This window comes from Oryzias latipes, chromosome 20 (genome assembly GCF_002234675.1).
Source record: "Oryzias latipes chromosome 20, ASM223467v1".
Classification (NCBI taxonomy): domain Eukaryota; kingdom Metazoa; phylum Chordata; class Actinopteri; order Beloniformes; family Adrianichthyidae; genus Oryzias; species Oryzias latipes.
This window is the reverse complement of record NC_019878.2, coordinates 20,680,664-20,698,536: the sequence shown is the minus strand read 5'-3', so window position 1 is coordinate 20,698,536 and position 17,873 is coordinate 20,680,664. Positions and strand designations below refer to the sequence as shown.

Here is a 17,873-nt window from a genome sequence, read left to right as displayed (position 1 = left end):
CGCACTTTAACGTTGAAAAAGTCTGCAAATGTACACAACAAATGAGTAGTTAGATTAAACGTGTATCGTCTTTTCCCTAGCTTTTAACAAAAGACCCCAAAACATCCTTAAAATGGATTAAGCAGAAATGGAAAGGTTTTTTTTAATGTAAAGCAATTTAACTGTCTTATATTTTTCAGTAATTTAATGTTAACCATTTAAAAAGCCATTTATTCCTTCCATATAAGGTAGGAGTACATGATGTGGCACATCTATTGAATGAAAAATGTCTCTATATTCCCTACTTTCCTGTATCCTCTGTTTCTCTTCGGAAAATAGGATATGAAATATGATATTTACTGTGTTTACTTATTGTTTTGTTCTTTTTTTTCCGCAACTACCAAATGGGCCAATGGGCTTGTGTCAAAAATGTGTTCTCATAAAAGCTTAAAGAATAAATTAAAATTATTTTTGACCTACATATAAGGCACAAAAAGCAATATAATATAATATAATACGACTACTTTTGCTTTTATAATTGTATATTAAACTATATTCCTAACACGTGTTTTGAGCTCGGACAGAACATTTTTATCCAGAACTCCTTTTTTTCAGTATTAGTAATTTTAAACTTATAAGGCTGACAATATTCGGTAACTGAGAACTTGAAACATATAAAACTATTTTAATGCTACCTACTTCAGCTGCACTCGTTTTGGCAGCAGACGTCTTCAACTCCTTGCTTGAAACAAACGCTGTTACGTTTGACTACAATACCCAGATTGCCTCGCGGTTTTTGCATTAGTCATGTGATTCAGTGATTCATGTGAGCAACAAGACTGCTCCGTCAGTAAACATCGCATTCTACTGCCTTATTATACGTGCTTTTGCCACAAACATAGTTTGTGTGCGTAATTTAATATGTGTTTCTGCAATTGACACTGATCAAAAACATCTGCTTTCGGAATTTATCGCTATTGGAACCATAATGGCGGAAGTGCAAGAAAAGGTGAGGATAGCATGCTAAAGCTAGCTAGCTTATGATCGTTTTATACGTGTTTTTTTTAAAGAATGACAAATGTTTTGTTAATATTTATGAGATTTTTATTCTGATTTTGATTGTTACCTACAATTCGTGTAAAATTTATTTTAACGAAGGTTTGGGGTTGTTTTAGTTTTAATGATCTTGTTATTTATTTTTCAAACTAGAGAATTTAAAGATCAAACATTTTGATTGTGATTCTTCTTTAAGGATAAAAAGCCAAGCGAGGAATGTACTGATGAGTCTGAGGTAAGAAGCTTAGAATTGTATTATTTTGTGCCGTTTTTTTTTCCTTATTTTATTTACTTAACTTAAACGCTGCTTCAATTTCCTGTTTTCTTCTTTTCTTTTTGTTTTTGTTTTTAACAACTTGAACGTGGAAGTATTTTTTAAGTGTTGCAAAGTTATAAAGAAGCTTACTTTAAGTTTATGGTAGACAAGCATTAGCTGCCAATCACAGCAGGACAGGACTACATTCTTTCCTTTTCATTTTAAGAATAGAAATAAATTAACACATTTCAGAGAAGGGCTGCTTTGAATCTTCAGAATTCTCACATAAAAAAGTTGGGTGAAAAACACATGTATAAATCTTTTAGAAAACAAAATGTCTATATTTTTGACATTCTTTTTGGAGGCTGTTTCAGGACAGAGTCCTCATTGTCATGTTCAAGAAACCAGTCTGAGATGATTCCACCTTTATGAAAGGGCGCCTTATCCTGCTGGAAGTAGCCATTGGAAGATGTAGTCATAAAGGCATGTACATGGTTAGCAACAATACTCAGCGTTGTGGCTTTGTATCCATGCTAGAATGGTACTGTGGGTCCAAAAAAAATATTCCCCACACCATTACACCACCACCAGCCATAACTGTTGATACAAGGCAGGATTGATTCCCGCTTTGACGCCAAATTCTGACCCTACCATCCAATTGTCGCCGCAGGAATGGAGAATTATTCAGCCCAGGCAACGTTTCTCCAATCTTCTAGTGTCACGTTTTGGTGAGCCTGTGTGAGTTGTAGCCTCAGACAGTTTCCTGTTCTTACCTGACATGAGTGAAACCCGGTGTGGTCTTCTGCTGCTGTAGCCCATCTGCCTCAAGGTTGGACGTGTTGTGTGTTCAGAGATGCTCTTCTGCAGACCTCAGTTGGAACCCTGTTGCCTTTCTATCAGCTAGAATCAGTCTGGCCATTCTCTTCTGACCTCTGGCACCAACAAGGCATTTCTGCCCACAGAACTGCTCACTGGATCTCTTTTTGTTTTTTTGGACCATTCTCTGTAAACCCTAGAGATAGTTGTGGGTAAAAATCCCAGAAGATCAGCAGTTTCTGAAATATTCAGACCAGCTTGTCTGGCACCAACCACCATGTCTTGTTCAAAGTCACTTAAATCCCCTTTCTTCCCAGTTTGGTTTAGACTGCAGCCATGTCTACATATGTCTAAATGCATTGATGTGCTGCCATGTGATTGGCTGATTTGCCGTTGGACAGATGTGCCTAAAAAAGTGGCCAGTGAGTGTATAGTAACATTTGTTACTGGTCCCAGCGCTGTTCAGGTTATTGACCAGTTCACCTTATATGTTGCATGTACAGTACTACAAGCAAATATATCTTTATTTAAAAAAAAACAAAATAAGGAAAAATTCTATAACACACCAGTTAAAGTCAAAAATATTTGGTTTGATTAAACTATTTTCTTTAAAATTCATTCAAAAAAATGCTCACACTCAGCATCCAGCTTTCTCTATAGAACTCACACCTTTAAGTATGTATTTACAACAAAAAACCTTTACAGATCAAAGCTTTTCCATTCACTTGCAAAATGAGGGGCAAATTACTTAAAAAGCAACTCCGGCTGGATGAAGCTCGTCTGCTGGACTTTATATATGTGGTTGTAGAGTTAGATAAGTTAATTCTTCTCTAAGAGTTCTGGTAAATCGCCTATCCGTCCTGGGGGAGGATCCCTCCTTCATGTGGGGACCCCTGAGGTTTCTCTGTTTTTTCCGGAATCCGTTTTTTTTAAGGAGTTTTTCCTAAAAGGTCTAAGGGCAGGGATGCCAGTATAGCTTAGTCAGTTTGTTAGTTCATTTTAGTATTTTCCTATTGAACTCTATGTATTTATGATCCTTTTGAGTTCATGTTTCACTTTTGCAATTACCGATACGGAGCCCATTGAGACGACTGTTGTTGTGAATTTGGGCTATACAAATAAAATTGAATTGAATTGAATAGAAAGGTTGGCAGTCATTATTAGAAAACTATTGAACTGAAGATGTTAACCTCATAGCTGAAGGGATTTTAATTTTCCTTTCAAATTGAATTAAGTCCTTTGTATCTTCTGAAGGATAGCCATCATGTATAACTCAAAGGCAGCTGCGTTAGTGTAGCATAATTTTCATTCGCGTTTGTTTTAAAAGCTTTTGTTGAAGTGGACATTCCTATTTTTCTTATCCTGCTAGATGGCGACAACCGGCGTCGTCTCTGTGCGCTCTGCAGAATGTTATCCTTGATGCAGTCCGACTGAATAGTTCAACCTGTTGTATTTAAACTGTCAATAGGCAAGAAAAATGGCATAAATGGCTTCAAGATAAAGGCCAGTGTGGCAGTGGAGAAAACAAAGGGCAACTTACAAGAGATGGGAAAAGTTTTAAAATGGGGATTTTCTCTGTGGGGATGAAGTTTGCCTTTGTTGTTTGATACGCCTTTGAAATCCGTGACAAATGCCCTCGCATCAGAAATCTCACAACCAGAATACACAGGAAATAGCCTAGATATGGCGTTGTTGAGTGGGAAAGGATTGTTTTTGAAAATAACATTTTTTCCACGCTATTGTCCCCCACCTCCAACCCAGTAGCACATAATGGCAGACAATGTTTTGAGTTGATGCACCCTCTGGGCAGCCACAGACTGTGCAGTATTGGTTATAAACCGAATTATGAGTAATATTCAGGCTGTGACTGGCTGCAAATGTTGACTCATGCTGGAAAGTGTAACACAGTAGAATACTTTAAGTTTGCTTTATGAAAACAATAAATTCACGCGTCTCACTGGGGATAAACGGCATTGAGAAAAGATGAAAAATTGTTGTTTTAGGCCTTTCATGCAAGGTAATGAAAATTTGTCCCTTTTTTGGGTATCTCCTACACATATACATGTAAACACTTCTCAAAATAGATTGGTTCTATGCAGAAATACTCTTTCTTGATACAATGACAGAACTCATTTTATTTAGCCAATAGCATATAAAGGTATGAATCCAAATAACACCAGATAATACCAGTTATTTTAATTAAAAAGGTATATTTAAGCTTTAAATGAACATAAAGGTCAGTAACACGCATGTACCATAGTATGAGCATCGTATTGTTTTAAGTTTACATTTTTTAACCAGTAGTCTTTCTCATAGTCTGTTTTCCCTTCTTATCTTTGCCTTCTACCTTTAGATTTTCCACTTTTTTTATGTTGTTTTAGGAGGTAAAAGGACAAAAAAATGTAGCAAAAATCCCCTTGAGAATATTATGGCATAGTATTTTAATAACAGGAATATTAAATAAGTAAAAAAAAAATTTGTATCTTTAATATATTAAATGCTTCCAGTCCATACATTTGTGCTGCTTTGCTCTTTGACATCACATTTTTTAAATCTATTTGTTAATTTATTTAATCTCCTAATATCGGTTTTATTCACTGCCTGCTGCTTATAAAGTGATACACTTCATAGAAATTGTTTATTTCAATATGTCAGGCTTGGATCGTACTTTTACAAATTTCGCAGTTTTAGTTTGTTTAGCAAAAAGGGAGCCGGTTTAGCTCGTGCTGGTTTGCGGCGCCTTCCAACCGTGAAACCAGGGTTCAACTCCGGGCTGCTCCCTGTTCCCTTCTCTTCCTCTGTGCCGGTCCCAAGCCCGGTTTGAGAAGGTTGCGTCAGGAACGGCGTCCGGTGTAAAACATTGCCAAGTTTACCATGCGACTTGTTCACTGTGGCGACCCCTGATGGGAGAAGCCGAAAGAGGAAGAAGAAGTTTGTTTAGCAAAAAAAAAAAGGATCTGCTGATGCTTTTTTGTGGAATTAGTGATGCCATCCAGTTTTATTTGTGGAAAAACAACATTTAAACATCTTTTAAAATGTATTCTATTTCTTTTTTGCCTCATTGACACAAGTTGAAATAATTAAAAATAGGCTTTAATGATCCAATCGGATCCCCTTCTTGATTTATTTTAAAAGTTTTCTCTGCAATCTTTTGAAGATGATTATTCCTTTTTAGCCACAATCTTAAAACCTGCGCCGTTTTCCAGGATATAGTTTCTGCGGGGTGAGTTCATTAGAAATTGGTCTCTTGGTTGTGGGTTAGGGCCCTTGGCGCATAGCAAACCCCGCCCCCTTTCCCCTCCCCGTTGTGGAGCAGGGAGCTGAGTCCTGTGTATTTTATGTTGCAGATGCAATCTTTATCAGACTGCATTTTTTTGTCTGCTCCTGATTCACAACAATTTTGAATAAAGAAATACTCAGAAATGCAATTTTGAGCTGAATTTTCTTTATATCTGTCTGCCATCATCAGATTAATTGGAGTTGTTTAGTTGGCTTATATGAGCTGAGAAGTCCGTGTTATGGACATATTAATAAAGACAATATTTCCTTAGGTGTGGATCTTAAATTCATAAAGTATGCAGTTTAGGTTTATTAAGTGAAGAAAAAGGATCTTCTGATGCTTTTTTTGTGGAATCGGTGTTTCCATCTTGTTTTTCTTGGTAGAAATAGAAAAGATGAACACCTTTTAAAATCTTTTCTAATTGCCTTTTGCATTGATATTAGTTCAAACTGGGTTTTTAATTTCTGAAGCATTCAAAGTCATGTCTTTATGTAATATTTGAAATAAGCATTTAGAGAAAGGGGTCTAAAACTTCATATGTCACATCAGTTTGAAACCAACAGGAAGAGAACTTTTTGCATATTTCAACACACTGCACGGACGTCTTTGAAAGTGTCTTTTGTAACTTCTGTGAAGTGGCTGTGTGTAAATGACTACCTTTAAGAAAGTGTTGAGTGAAAGCCCATTTCCCTCTCCGAACCAGGAGGAGGACAGTGAGGAGGAGGCCAAGTTAAAGTACGAGAGGCTCTCCAACGGGGTGACAGACATCCTTAAGAATGACGCAGCCAGCTGCATGACCGTCCACGACAAGGTAAAGGTGATAATCCCCCCCCCACGCCCGCCGGGGCTTTTCAGTTTCAAGTCCAATCATTTCAGCCAAAGATTTCCCTTTGTTTATGTGTGCATTTGAGAGATGTCATCTTCAAAGTTGGTTTTCATCCCTGCTGCTCAATCTGCAAAGGCAGCCCATTCTTTTCTCACCTTCCTCTGCTTTTCCTCTCAGGGAGGTGCATCAAAAGCCACTATTGTCTTTTCCTCTTTTTATTCCCACTCCTACATATTTTTCACTCCTTTCCCATTTGCTGAATGTTGATATGTTTAAGAGGCACACTCCTCTGCGAGATGCTTAATCGTCGTGGCACCGGCAGCACACTTGCACGCCTGGGTAGAGCGAAAGTCATACCCAGTTACGTCTCCTCACCTGATGTTTTATTAACTGCAGCTGATTTTCATTTATTTATTTGTTTTGTGTAAATCTGCTCCCCCTTTTCTTTTTCCCTTCAGAACGGGCCTCAGCTGAAAGATGAGCGATCCGAGAACATTTTTAATTTTTCTTTTCTCCGTTGTTGTGCACCTTCAGCCATTCAGATGTGGTCACACCAGCCCCCTCCGCCGTGACAAAACTCCCGCAACCTTAAATCACCGGGAGCACATATTGCCTTATGTTGCCTCATATTTTAAGTGTCTGAATCGGAATTTCATTTGAACAATTCCATCCTGATAAATCCTTTTAAAAGTCGCTCCGCCTCACAAGGTTGAACCTTTTATTTATTTATTTTTGGGTTATTTTATTTGGAAGATTGCAGGGGCTCTGTCTGACATGCTCAGCTGTGCCTGTAAATATAAGCATTTCATTATAGACTGCACTGAAGCATGGTGGGCTCGCCGCACATCCACATGCTGCTCCGGGAGGGAGGGGGGATTAGGAGGAGGGCGCCGAGCAGGGACTTGGTAGAAGAACACACACTTAATCTAATGCCAGAAGCCCCACTTTCTATAATGTTTTTGTCCCTGTGGACTGAGGCAAACACACACACACACGTTCAAATGCACACCCGCGCTTTTGCTGAAGCGCGACTCCCAGGAACCAGTTGCTGCTCAGTAGTCTGTTCTGGGCAAGGAGGTGATTGGGTTGCATGCAGAGCATTGAAGAAGTCAGATGTACAGTGCATTTATTATGCTTAAGCATTTTAATTTGAGGAGGGGAAAAAATGCCATTTCACAGTGTCTGCTTTAATAAATAGGGTTTTTCCACCCTCTGCAATTTCACAGTTTTGCCTCCAAGAACACCCAATCCCTTCCCTGTCCTTTTCCTCTGCAGCTCCAGGAAATGTATTTTATCCTCCTGCACAGCCTTCGAGAACGCAATCGGCTGCTTCTCTTTAATTCTCTGCAAATCTTGAACTACTGTTAGATATTTTCAAGTATAAGTTACATTTGTCCTTTTTTTCCCCCTCAGTTCCTGGCTCTAGGCACACACTTTGGAAAAGTTTATTTGCTGGACATCCAAGGAAACGTTACTCAGAAGTTTGTCATTGTAAGTACGGAAAATGTGTTTAAAACCTCCTCCACACATGGAAACACATCATATTAGTTACCTGTTCCTTGAGCTAGAAAACTGTACCATCAGTATGTGAGATTATAATAATACAACTGTTTTTATGTCATCATTTAAACCGTCATTTGTAGTTTTATTGCAGTTTAAGAATAAAGGAAAGAAAATAATTAGATCTTGATTAATTGATGGAACGCATTATAGTTATTTTTTGGAATCCATACAATGTCACCTTTATAAAAAAGAATCATAATGCTGTTTTCTAAAAACTAAACAGGAAGTGCTCCCACGTGGCAGCATCAGGCCTTTACTGTAGGGATTTTATTCTGGCAGAGTGACTTTTACCTTATGTTTGCATTCCTACTTTTGCAGTTTAACCTGAGCAAAGCATGTTGTATGTGTAGTGTGTAAAAGCATTTTAGCTTTTGTTGCAAAAAAGTTGATTTTGAGTTATTTTCTGCGAAAAAAAATCCCCTCGAAAAGCTGATTAATTCATCCTTTTTGTAGGGATTATTGGCCTGAAGTTGATTTAAAATAACCTCAAATAGACTCAAATGCAAACATTTTTGTAGAGGTAACTTTCCTATCGAATCCTCTGATGCTCTTCTGTCCTATAAATATGCCACAGTCCAGTCGGTAGTTTTACGAGTTTATATCTTTTTACAAAAACAGTGGGAGGCAATAATAATCAGTTTATTTTGTATAGGTTGATGAACCTGATTAGCACAGGGTGGGAAAAGGTGACAGATAAAAAAAAAAAACCAGTAGCAACATAGTGGTGCAAAAGTACCAAAAATAAAGAGCTCACGATCTCCTCTCCTCAATCCCAAGTGCAGGTGAAGCAGATGCTTATAAAACCTTTCATCCAGGTGCTACTGAATACCCAATGAGAAAGGTGAAACGTACAAAACTACAAATTAATTGAGAAAAAATGAAAAAAAAACCTTTGGTTCCTACACTTTTACTGTTTATAAAGAATTCCACAACTGATAAGTATGTGAAAATATATGTTTATATTATTTTGAGCTAAGAAAACAAAATTTTTACTTTTTGGTTATCATTAAGTCAAATAGTTGCTCCATGATGGGAAATAATGAATTTTCTTTTGTCCTCAACATTCCTTGAGTTATGAATTTGATTGTTTTCTCATTATTTATCATATAAATTTTGACTTTTTATGTAACAAGAATTGAGACACAAGTTTGAATAATATCAAAAATCTTTTGTTAATACTTAAATAATACTATATTTTTAGAATTAGACCCCAGAAAGAACAGTCTCCACACATTCTGTCCTTTATATCTTGTAAGTTGTTCCAAATCCCAGAGGATTCCGACCAGAAAGTCTATTCAATAATAAATATTGAACAGTACATTTTATTTTTAAGAGTTTTTTATGTGCAAAAGGGAGTCTACTCCACTTAGTATTTATTTCCTCTTCTTGCACCGACACACATGAGGTCAGCTAGCCATTCCATATCTCTTTGCTTTTGCTTTTCCTGGCATTTCACTTAGTTGGGTTAAAATGTCAGCCAGCAGCATTTGGCCAGCCTCTACGATATTCACCCCCCTTTGAAAAAAAAAAAAAGGAAAAAAAAAAGATGCCTTGATATTGTGTCTCTGCAGAGCTCGGTGAAGATCAACCAGATCAGTCTGGATGAAAGTGGAGACCATGTGGGCATCTGCTCCGAGGATGGAAAGGTGAGATCTGTCTACTCATCTCCTCTGGTTACTCATCCTTGAGTCTACATCACCAATCTGTGGTTTGCATCTTCCATAATTCATACATAACCCCATTTTATCAGCCCTAAACTTTATTCTAATGATGAGTAAAGTTAAAAAGAGGGACATTCTTGGAGACTTCATCCATATTTAGAGCATTAACATGAGGTTTTGTCTTCCCTCCATCTGCAATTAACCCTCTCTTTTCCTTCCAAGGTTGCAATTTACAAAGATCTTCTAACTATTTTAAAGAGCAGCAGGAAGGATTGCAGTCGAATCTGTAAAGCTGTCAGTCAGCTATCAGCCTCCTGTGTGGATACCCTCTCCATGTTCTTGCTGTTATCTTGTCTCTTCTCATCATTACCACCATCCTTCCTGGATTTCACAGACAAGATATGCACTCTGATAGCCCCCCCCCCCGCCCGTACTTCTAGCCAGTTTGGTGGCAACAGCAAGATCTTGTCGCACGAAATGTGGAGCAGCACCCTTAAAATCAATGGTTTTGCCCCCAATAATTCAGTTTACTGGTAATCCAAAACTTAATCCTCAATCATCAAAGCAGCTCAAGAGAAAAAGATACCATATTAGTTTTACATCATTTCCCTATCTTTACTCTTTTTTTTTTTTTTTATGGAGCTTAGAGATAAAAATCAAATCAGTTGTGTACTGAAATCGTACCTTAAAGCTTTGCTTTAATGTGGACTGTGCAGCAAACTGAAGCTGCAGCCCCAGATCTGGACTTGTGTTCTAAACCCTGCAGGGTTTAAAGAATCAACTCGTCCACTAATTGGTGACCCAGTGGAGACACATGGAGCCAATCAAAGTCTTCTGACTGCACTTCTTACTCCTGCTGGCCTCACATAGTTGCAGAGGCAGCAATTAAAAGAGACATTTTCGGTTATTCACCTTTGCTTGGTGTTCTGCCACCTCACCTCTTGTTTCAGGTTCAAGTGTTTGGCCTCTACACCAGAGAGGGCTTCCACGAGAACTTTGACTGTCCCGTCAAAGTAAGTTTTGTCTGCAAATCCAGTTTTTTTTATACATATGTGCCCAAAAAAATGTGCTATCTTCATTATCTGTGTAGGTGGTTGCCTTGCATCCTCAGTTCAGCAGATCAAACTACAAACAGTTTGTCACCGGGGGCAACAAGGTACGCCAATTTCTTTTAATGCGTGCTGGTATTACATGCAGTTTTCAGCATTTTTTGGAGATTTCCTTTCTCAATAAATCATCCCAATTGTGTCCAGTTAAAACAGACTCCTGTAAAGAAAAAAAAAAAACATGCAACTTTGACTGGGGTGAAGCTGGGGCCTTTGTCTGGTGTGAAAGCCCTTTTTACTTTTCAGTCTCTTTGGTGGAGTGCTCTCGGCAGAGCTGGCCATTTTCACAAAGTGCTGTTCTCGCAACAGTGTTTCAAGCAGATGTCATTATAGTGAGTGTACATAATCTTAGGATTTTTCTGCTGCATACGATGTCTTTTGGAAGGAATGTATAAGTGGAGGAAATTTAGCCATCAGATTTGTCTTCTTCCCTCAGAAATGAAAGCAGTTTCCGCAAACAAGGTCCCTAAACTGTGCCGATCGGCCGTTGTTGCATAGTCATCTATAAATAAAGGTTTACTGACATTTATGTGGCGGTGTTAGGGGGGAAAACTTTCTCCACAAAACTTCATTATTAGTGTTACTTTGCCATTTTCTTTCAATTGGTGCTGATTCCTCTCAGTTCCATTTGTGAAGGCCTCCGCAAGGTGCCTCTGATGAAAATCAATAAGCCTCAACGGGAGCCCCGTCCTGTCAAAGGAAATTCAATTTTGTCTCCCCAGTTCTTTTGTCATATCATCTCTTTGTAGAGCAAACTGTTTATTAACATAGCCCAACTGCTGAATTAAATAGCCTTCTCCAACACTCCTTTGTTATATTATTCCCTTTTTTTTCTTTACAGCTGCCTACAGTAAAGACAGTAGCAATGTTAGAAATGTGAAAGACAGGCTGCTTTAGATGAAGCTGTTGTGAGGCAATCAATTCCACCGACGGCATTGTGGCTGAAAATAATGAAACGTAATGAACATGTGAGCAAATAGCCTTTTTTTTTTTCCTAGGCTTTACATCGCCCTCCATCTGCAATAAATGGTGGGAAAAATACAAAGACAAGTCGATTTTAGCACTTTCCTTATTGCTCCCACATCATTTCATGCTGGTAAATTTAGTCAGTCACTTGATTCTTTTGAATGACTTTGTCCACCAGTGAACGTGAAGCTATTATGAAGTGTTTTTTTGCTCCACTGGAGTCAGGTGTTCAATTTGTCTTCATTTTCTTTGTGCCAAAGTGTTTTAAAGTGGAATTAATTCTGTACATGGTGGAAAAAAAGCAGGTTCTGCTTCATTATTTTGACTTTAAATTAAATCTTCATTAGGATACCTCAACAATCCCAGCTGTGGGGTGGTAGTTCAGTCACATTCCATGCATCTACTGCCCTCTGCAGGTCAGCTTGTACTACAACATCCTCTTGCTTGAAGACCCACTGAGATAAAAATGGTGTTTTTAACATGTTCTTGTGGCATTTTTCTGATGATGGAGGACACATCAAGCTAGTGGGAGAGCATGTACATAGGCGGGTGAAAAGAAGTGGGGGTTGGGGTTGCTCCGCGCTTATGGTCCCGTCAATTAAGAGGCAAATTCCTAACGAGCTACTGCCGCTCTGCAGAAGCTATGTCTGAGAGAACGACCTTTTGGCTACAAACACTGGGAACGCTTTTAAAATATATCAAAAGATGATCGGCGTGGGTCTTTATAAAGTTAATGTTCTGATTTTTTTTTCCTTAACAGTTGCTTCTTTATGAAAGAAACTGGTTAAATCGCTGGAAGACTGTGGTTCTGCATGAAGGCGAAGGAACGATAACTAATATCCAATGGAGGGCTAACCTGATTGCTTGGGCCAACAACGTAGTGAGTGACAGTTTCACACAGTCAGTCTAGACACAGCAGATGTGCGGTGCTGATGTGAAAATGCCTCCACTACTGCCTTGCATCTCAGGGAGTAAAAATCTACGACATCAGCACCAAGCAGCGGATCACCAACGTGCTGAGGGATAACGTCAGTCTGAGGCCGGACATGTACCCCTGCAGTTTGTGCTGGAAAGACAACACCACTCTGATTGTGGGATGGGGGACTTCCATCAAGGTTCGCATCTCTTCTGTTTACTGCGCATGAGAGCTGGACTGAGCGAGTGTGATGTCATCCATTAAGTTGCCATTTTTTCCACAATACGGACGCCGCCATGTTGAAACCAGATAACATCAGTATGCAGCGGCTGGTCTGAGTCGGTTTGAGTCAACATTTCTACGGCAACCACTCTGGCCAATCAGGAGTGAACTTGTTGAAAGTCCACACCCTTCCACTTAAAAGGGGGGCTACACAAAATCTGTGAATCAAGCATTTAGCATGGGGGCCAGAACGCACGAGCTACTTTTATTGAGGCATCTTATTGGTCAGTTTATAACTTGAATAACTTGAACTACAGAAAAAATATCATGGAAAATAAAGCAGAAGCTCATTAAAACGGGATTTTTGCTTTTTTGGAGCCTGAGCCGGGAGGGGTCACTCAGGTCCAGTTCTCATATATAGTCAATGATCTGTTCTTTTTACCAGGAGGCCAGTGTTGCATTTCTCCCAGGTCTTTTTTTTCCCAATTTCTTCTCAGATTTGTGCCGTGAAAGAGAGAAATCCAACAGAAATGAGAGATCTGCCCAGCCGCTATGTGGAAATTGGTATAAAACACAGATATATAGAGGCTTAAACCAGCTCTCAAGCCTTTATTCATTGTTTTTGTCATCTCAATGTGTGTACATTTTATTTCAGTATCTGCATTTGAGACGGAGTTTTTCATCAGTGGTTTGGCTCCGTTAGTAGATCAACTGGTCGTCTTGTCCTTTGTGAAGGAGAACACTGAGCAAATGGTACTGGTGACATTCCTCAGATGAGTTTTCAGAGAAGAAATAAATGAGGAAGACTATAATAATTGGGGCTTGCACGCAGGATGAAGAGGTCCGCGCACGACCTCGTCTTGACATCATCCAGCCTGTCCCTGAGAATTACGAGGAGATCTCCTCAGATGCTCTGACTGTGCGCAACTTTGAGGACAACGAGTGCAGGGACTACCGCCTGGGTGAGACTGTCAAACCATCCGTCAGCGAAATGTCACGCTGATTTGCTCTCAGCTCTGATTTCGTTATCGAGACGATTGTCAAATGTCGCCCATAATGCACAAAGCCATAAAAGCCTTTTCATTAACAGCGCATGCAGAGGGAGAGCCGCTCTTTTACATCATCAGTCCTAAAGACATCGTTGTGGCCAAAGAGCGGGACCAGGACGACCACATTGACTGGCTGCTCGTAAAGGAAAAGTATGAGGTTAGTTTCGCTGAACTCTTCTGAATCCTGCTTAAGTAAAGGGATAAAACAGCAAAAACAAATTTAATTTTGCTGTGTTACTTTGACAGGAAGCACTGATGGCTGCAGAGATCAGCTTCAAAAACATTAAGAGACACGACGTTCAGAAAATCGGGATGGCTTTCCTCACTCATTTATTGAAGAAAGGAGAATATGAGGTTGCTGCAAGGTCAGTTTCTCTCTTTCTTTAGACAGTTTTGGTCTATAAGAAAAAAACGTTAAAGTTCACGTGTAGATATATTTTTAAAAATTACATAAGAATTATTTATGTGTAAAAAGCATACATTTGCTTGGTAAGAGATCAGTTAAGTCATGTATTAGTGAAAACTTCATATATGGCTTCCACATTATCTTTTATAGTATTTTTTTGTCATTAGATCATTGAAATAAGTTTTTTAGTTTTCCAGCAACAAACACAAAGTTGTCTGCCCTTTCGTTGAGACCCACTCCAATGAAAAAGGTGTTTTTAACAGGTCCTTGTAACATTTTTCTCATGATCTTAAAACAATCTAAGAGTTAAACTGCAGTTTGAGTGTTTCTTTATTCTAATTGGGATGAGTCAGGAGCAGACGAAAAAACGTGCTCGCCAGTTTTTGTTGCACCTCTAATGTTAGCTTGAGGGTGGAAGCTAGTGGGAGAGAGGGTAAACAAATGGATGATGGGATATCAGTGGAGGTTTATTTCCACACCAACAACTCAGAGGCAAATTTCTGATGAACTACTGCTGGTCTGCAGAAACTGTAGCCTAGGAAATGACGGGTCTTTTGATTTGGACTAAAAAATGGCAATAAACATATTTAAAAGACCACTGAGAATGCTTTGAAAATAGATCAAAATAATCAGAGTGAAACTTTAAACATCATAGGGTAATAGTGAAGTCATCCTGTAACACCAGTGAACCAATAAGAACAGTGACGTTATCCTGCAAATTCTTGACAATGTGGTCATGAAAAGAGAATAATCTACTGTAAATATGTCCTTTTAATGCATTATGTCGACCTTCAGAACCAACAGTCTATTTAAAGTGTTTTTAAAGTTAAGTGCACAATAATGTAGCCTGTGCCTTTTTTGTCTAAGTATTTAAAGAATTAGCTCAACTTTTGACCTATTTAAATGTCTTGTTTCTTTACACCAATGTGTTGGTTTGAAGGAACAATTAGTGGTTTAAAATAGTCACAGATTTTGCATTAGGTAGTGCATTTAAAATAAATGTTTAGCATTTTTGTAGTTTTAACTATTATTTTACATCATTGGAACCGTCGTTTCCTTACAGAAAGTGTCAAAAGGTTCTTGGAAAAAACATGGAGTTGTGGGAAAATGAAGTCTACAGGTTCAAAGAAATCGGGCAGTTGAAGGTAGATCAGTGTCTGTATTAATAAAGTTATCTTCATGTATATTGGGATATAATGTTTATGAGTCAGTCTCCATATTTGCCTTTTTTTAATTGATTACAGGCAATTAGTCAATATCTACCCAGAGGAGATCTCCGGCTCAGACCAGCCATCTATGAAATGATTTTGCATGAATTTCTAAAAACTGATTATGAGGTATTTTGCATTTTATTTAATCTCTTTCTTTCTTTTAGAAATCCAAGAGTGCCTGACAATTTTTTTTTTTATCTCAAAAAGGGTTTTGCCACACTGATCCGAGAGTGGCCAGGAGAGCTGTACAACAACATGGCTATAGTTCAGGCCGTCAACGATCACCTGAAGAGGGATCCCTCCAACAGCACACTGCTCACCACTCTGGCAGAACTGTGAGGGAACAAGATTTTGTGTTTATTACATGGAAAATAATCAAAAATAAGACTTTTTGTTGGTATTCTGGCAGAAATAAAAAATGACAACAACTTTCTTGATGGTATTTAATTCTTGGATCTGAATTGATCCTCTTGAATCTGCCTCAGGTACACGTATGACCAGCGCTATGACAAAGCTTTAGAAATCTACCTGAGACTGAGGCACAAGGATGTTTACCAACTCATCCACAAACATAACCTTTTTTCATCAATTGAGGACAAAATTGTTCTCCTCATGGACTTTGACAAAGAAGTGAGAATAGGTTAAATACTTGAATTCTAGTCTTCCTCTCATGGGTGATTTGAGGTAATATTTGTGTCATTTTATGTTGCAGAAAGCAGTTGACATGCTTCTTGACAATGAAGATAAGATTTCTGTAAGTATACATGCCTAACTGTTGACTCTTCCTGACAAAACAGATGCTGACCTTCAATGTATTCTTTTAACAGATAGACAGAGTGGTGGAAGAGCTCGCTGGCAGACCTGAGCTGCTGCACGTTGTAAGTTCGGGGCTGATTCAATGTTTATGTGAACTTTGATGTGATGGCAAGAGTTTAACCAACCTTTTCCCCACAGTATCTCCATAAATTGTTCAAAAGAGATCACCACAAAGGGCAAAAGTACCACGAGCGACAGATCGGCTTGTATGCCGAGTATGACCGACCCAACCTCCTGCCTTTCCTCAGAGACAGCACACACTGCCCTCTTGAAAAGGTACGTCATGTCGGCACACATCCTAGACACCGGAAGTGACAAAAAAATCAAATCCATCAATGTGTTTTTTTGTCTGTCGCACCCAGGCCCTTGAGATTTGTCAACAGAGGAACTTTGTAGAGGAAACTGTCTTCCTACTCAGTAAGTAACTCAAGAATAAATGTTCCATCTTTCTATGTATATTTATTTATTTGAATGTTTTTTTTTCACTTCTAGGCAGGATGGGAAACTGTAGAAGAGCTTTACAGATGATCATGGAGGAGCTGGGAGACGTTGACAAGGCCATAGAGTTTGCTAAAGAGCAGGACGACGGCGAGCTCTGGGATGATCTCATCTCCTACTCTATCGACAAGCCACGTAACCACCACACTCGCTCTATAAACATGTCTTACTAGCTAAAACGTCCACTTCCTCCTAACTTTTTGTACGTATTTTTTTCTTATAGCATTCATAACTGGCCTCCTGAACAATATTGGAACCCACGTTGATCCGATTCTGCTCATCAACCGCATAAAGGAGGGCATGGAGATCCCCAACCTCAGAGACTCTCTGGTCAAAATCCTCCATGACTACAATCTGCAGGTCACTTAAAATACCACCTTCAAAAATAGAAAACTAAATTAAAAAAGGCCAAAACAATATTTGAACAGTCACTAAAAGACCATCTTGTTTTATCAACTTTTAGATTCTCTTAAGGGAAGGATGCAAGAAGATCCTTGTGGCTGATTCCCTCTCCTTGCTCCAGAAGATGCATCGCACTCAGATGAGGGGGGTCAGGGTAAATGGTGAGTGTTTTTTCTTTTTTAGACAGATGCACTAAAGTTGACTTTAGTTGTTTTTTTTAAATTCTTTTTTTATTCTGTTCTTCTAGAGGACAGTATCTGTGAGTCATGCCATGCTGCCATATTACCATCAGGTGAGATGCACACCATATTTTAATTATTTCTGATATTAAAACCTAATTTTTTTAAGAAAAAAACCCAGATTTCTATTGATAATTTACTTTTTTTGGTGTTTCAGAGATGAGCAAGTCCTTCAGTGTCGTCGTGTTTCACTGCAGACACATGTTTCATAAGGAATGTTTACCATCACAGGGAACTGTAAGTGTCTGATGCAAAGATTTCATTTCTATTTCATAACCTTTATTTAATATTTACTAAGACTTTTTCCACTATTTTTCCTCACATCACAGATCCCTGGACTGCAGTTTTGTAACATTTGCAGCGCAAAGAGGCGAGGCCCTGGAAGTGGAATTCTTGAAATGAAAAAGTAACAGTTTTTGTTTTCACAGTGTTGTGAAAAAAATGCTTTCTTCTGTCTAGAACTTCGCCTTCTCAGTACAGCCATTCATAAAATACCCATCGCACATACAAAACTTCCTATTAGTTGTATATTTACATCAAATAACTGTAAATATTTGTTCTGCTTCCCTCTAATAATAATAATAAATAAAGTTGCATAGATGCTG

The 17,873-nt window shown here is 38.6% G+C and overlaps 2 protein-coding genes across 2 annotated transcripts in view; one reads left to right on the top strand and one right to left on the bottom strand.

Moving 5' to 3' along the window:
* pou6f2 (POU class 6 homeobox 2) overlaps nt 1-748 on the bottom strand; it is an 88,226-nt gene extending 87,478 nt beyond the window's left edge. Inside the window, exon 1 of the mRNA XM_023950118.1 lies at nt 679-748. The gene's annotated coding sequence lies outside the window, so the exon portion shown is untranslated. The remainder of the gene's footprint in view (nt 1-678) is intronic.
* A 36-nt stretch (nt 749-784) lies between these two features.
* Nucleotides 785-17,873, top strand: vps41 (VPS41, HOPS complex subunit). The gene is made up of 28 exons (XM_011489030.3): nt 785-988; nt 1,232-1,270; nt 6,091-6,198; nt 7,627-7,704; nt 9,348-9,422; nt 10,388-10,450; nt 10,528-10,593; nt 12,270-12,389; nt 12,478-12,624; nt 13,145-13,211; nt 13,303-13,400; nt 13,480-13,609; nt 13,738-13,853; nt 13,943-14,061; nt 15,166-15,247; nt 15,347-15,439; nt 15,521-15,648; nt 15,799-15,943; nt 16,026-16,067; nt 16,141-16,191; nt 16,268-16,405; nt 16,492-16,546; nt 16,622-16,762; nt 16,851-16,987; nt 17,091-17,190; nt 17,277-17,321; nt 17,426-17,505; nt 17,598-17,873. Exons 1-28 carry the CDS (start codon nt 968-970, stop codon nt 17,676-17,678), a joined length of 2,565 nt encoding a protein of 854 aa, XP_011487332.2. The 5' UTR covers nt 785-967; the 3' UTR covers nt 17,679-17,873.

What these genes read in the sequence shown, in the direction of transcription:
- vps41 (XM_011489030.3), top strand. Translation starts at nt 968, where the DNA reads ATGGCGGAAGTGCAAGAAAAG. An exon ending in AATGTACTGATGAGTCTGAG is followed by an intron (nt 1,271 to 6,090) that starts GTAAGAAGCTTA and finishes TCTCCGAACCAG; the next exon opens with GAGGAGGACAGTGAGGAGGA. An exon ending in CTACTCTATCGACAAGCCAC is followed by an intron (nt 16,763 to 16,850) that starts GTAACCACCACA and finishes TTTTTCTTATAG; the next exon opens with CATTCATAACTGGCCTCCTG.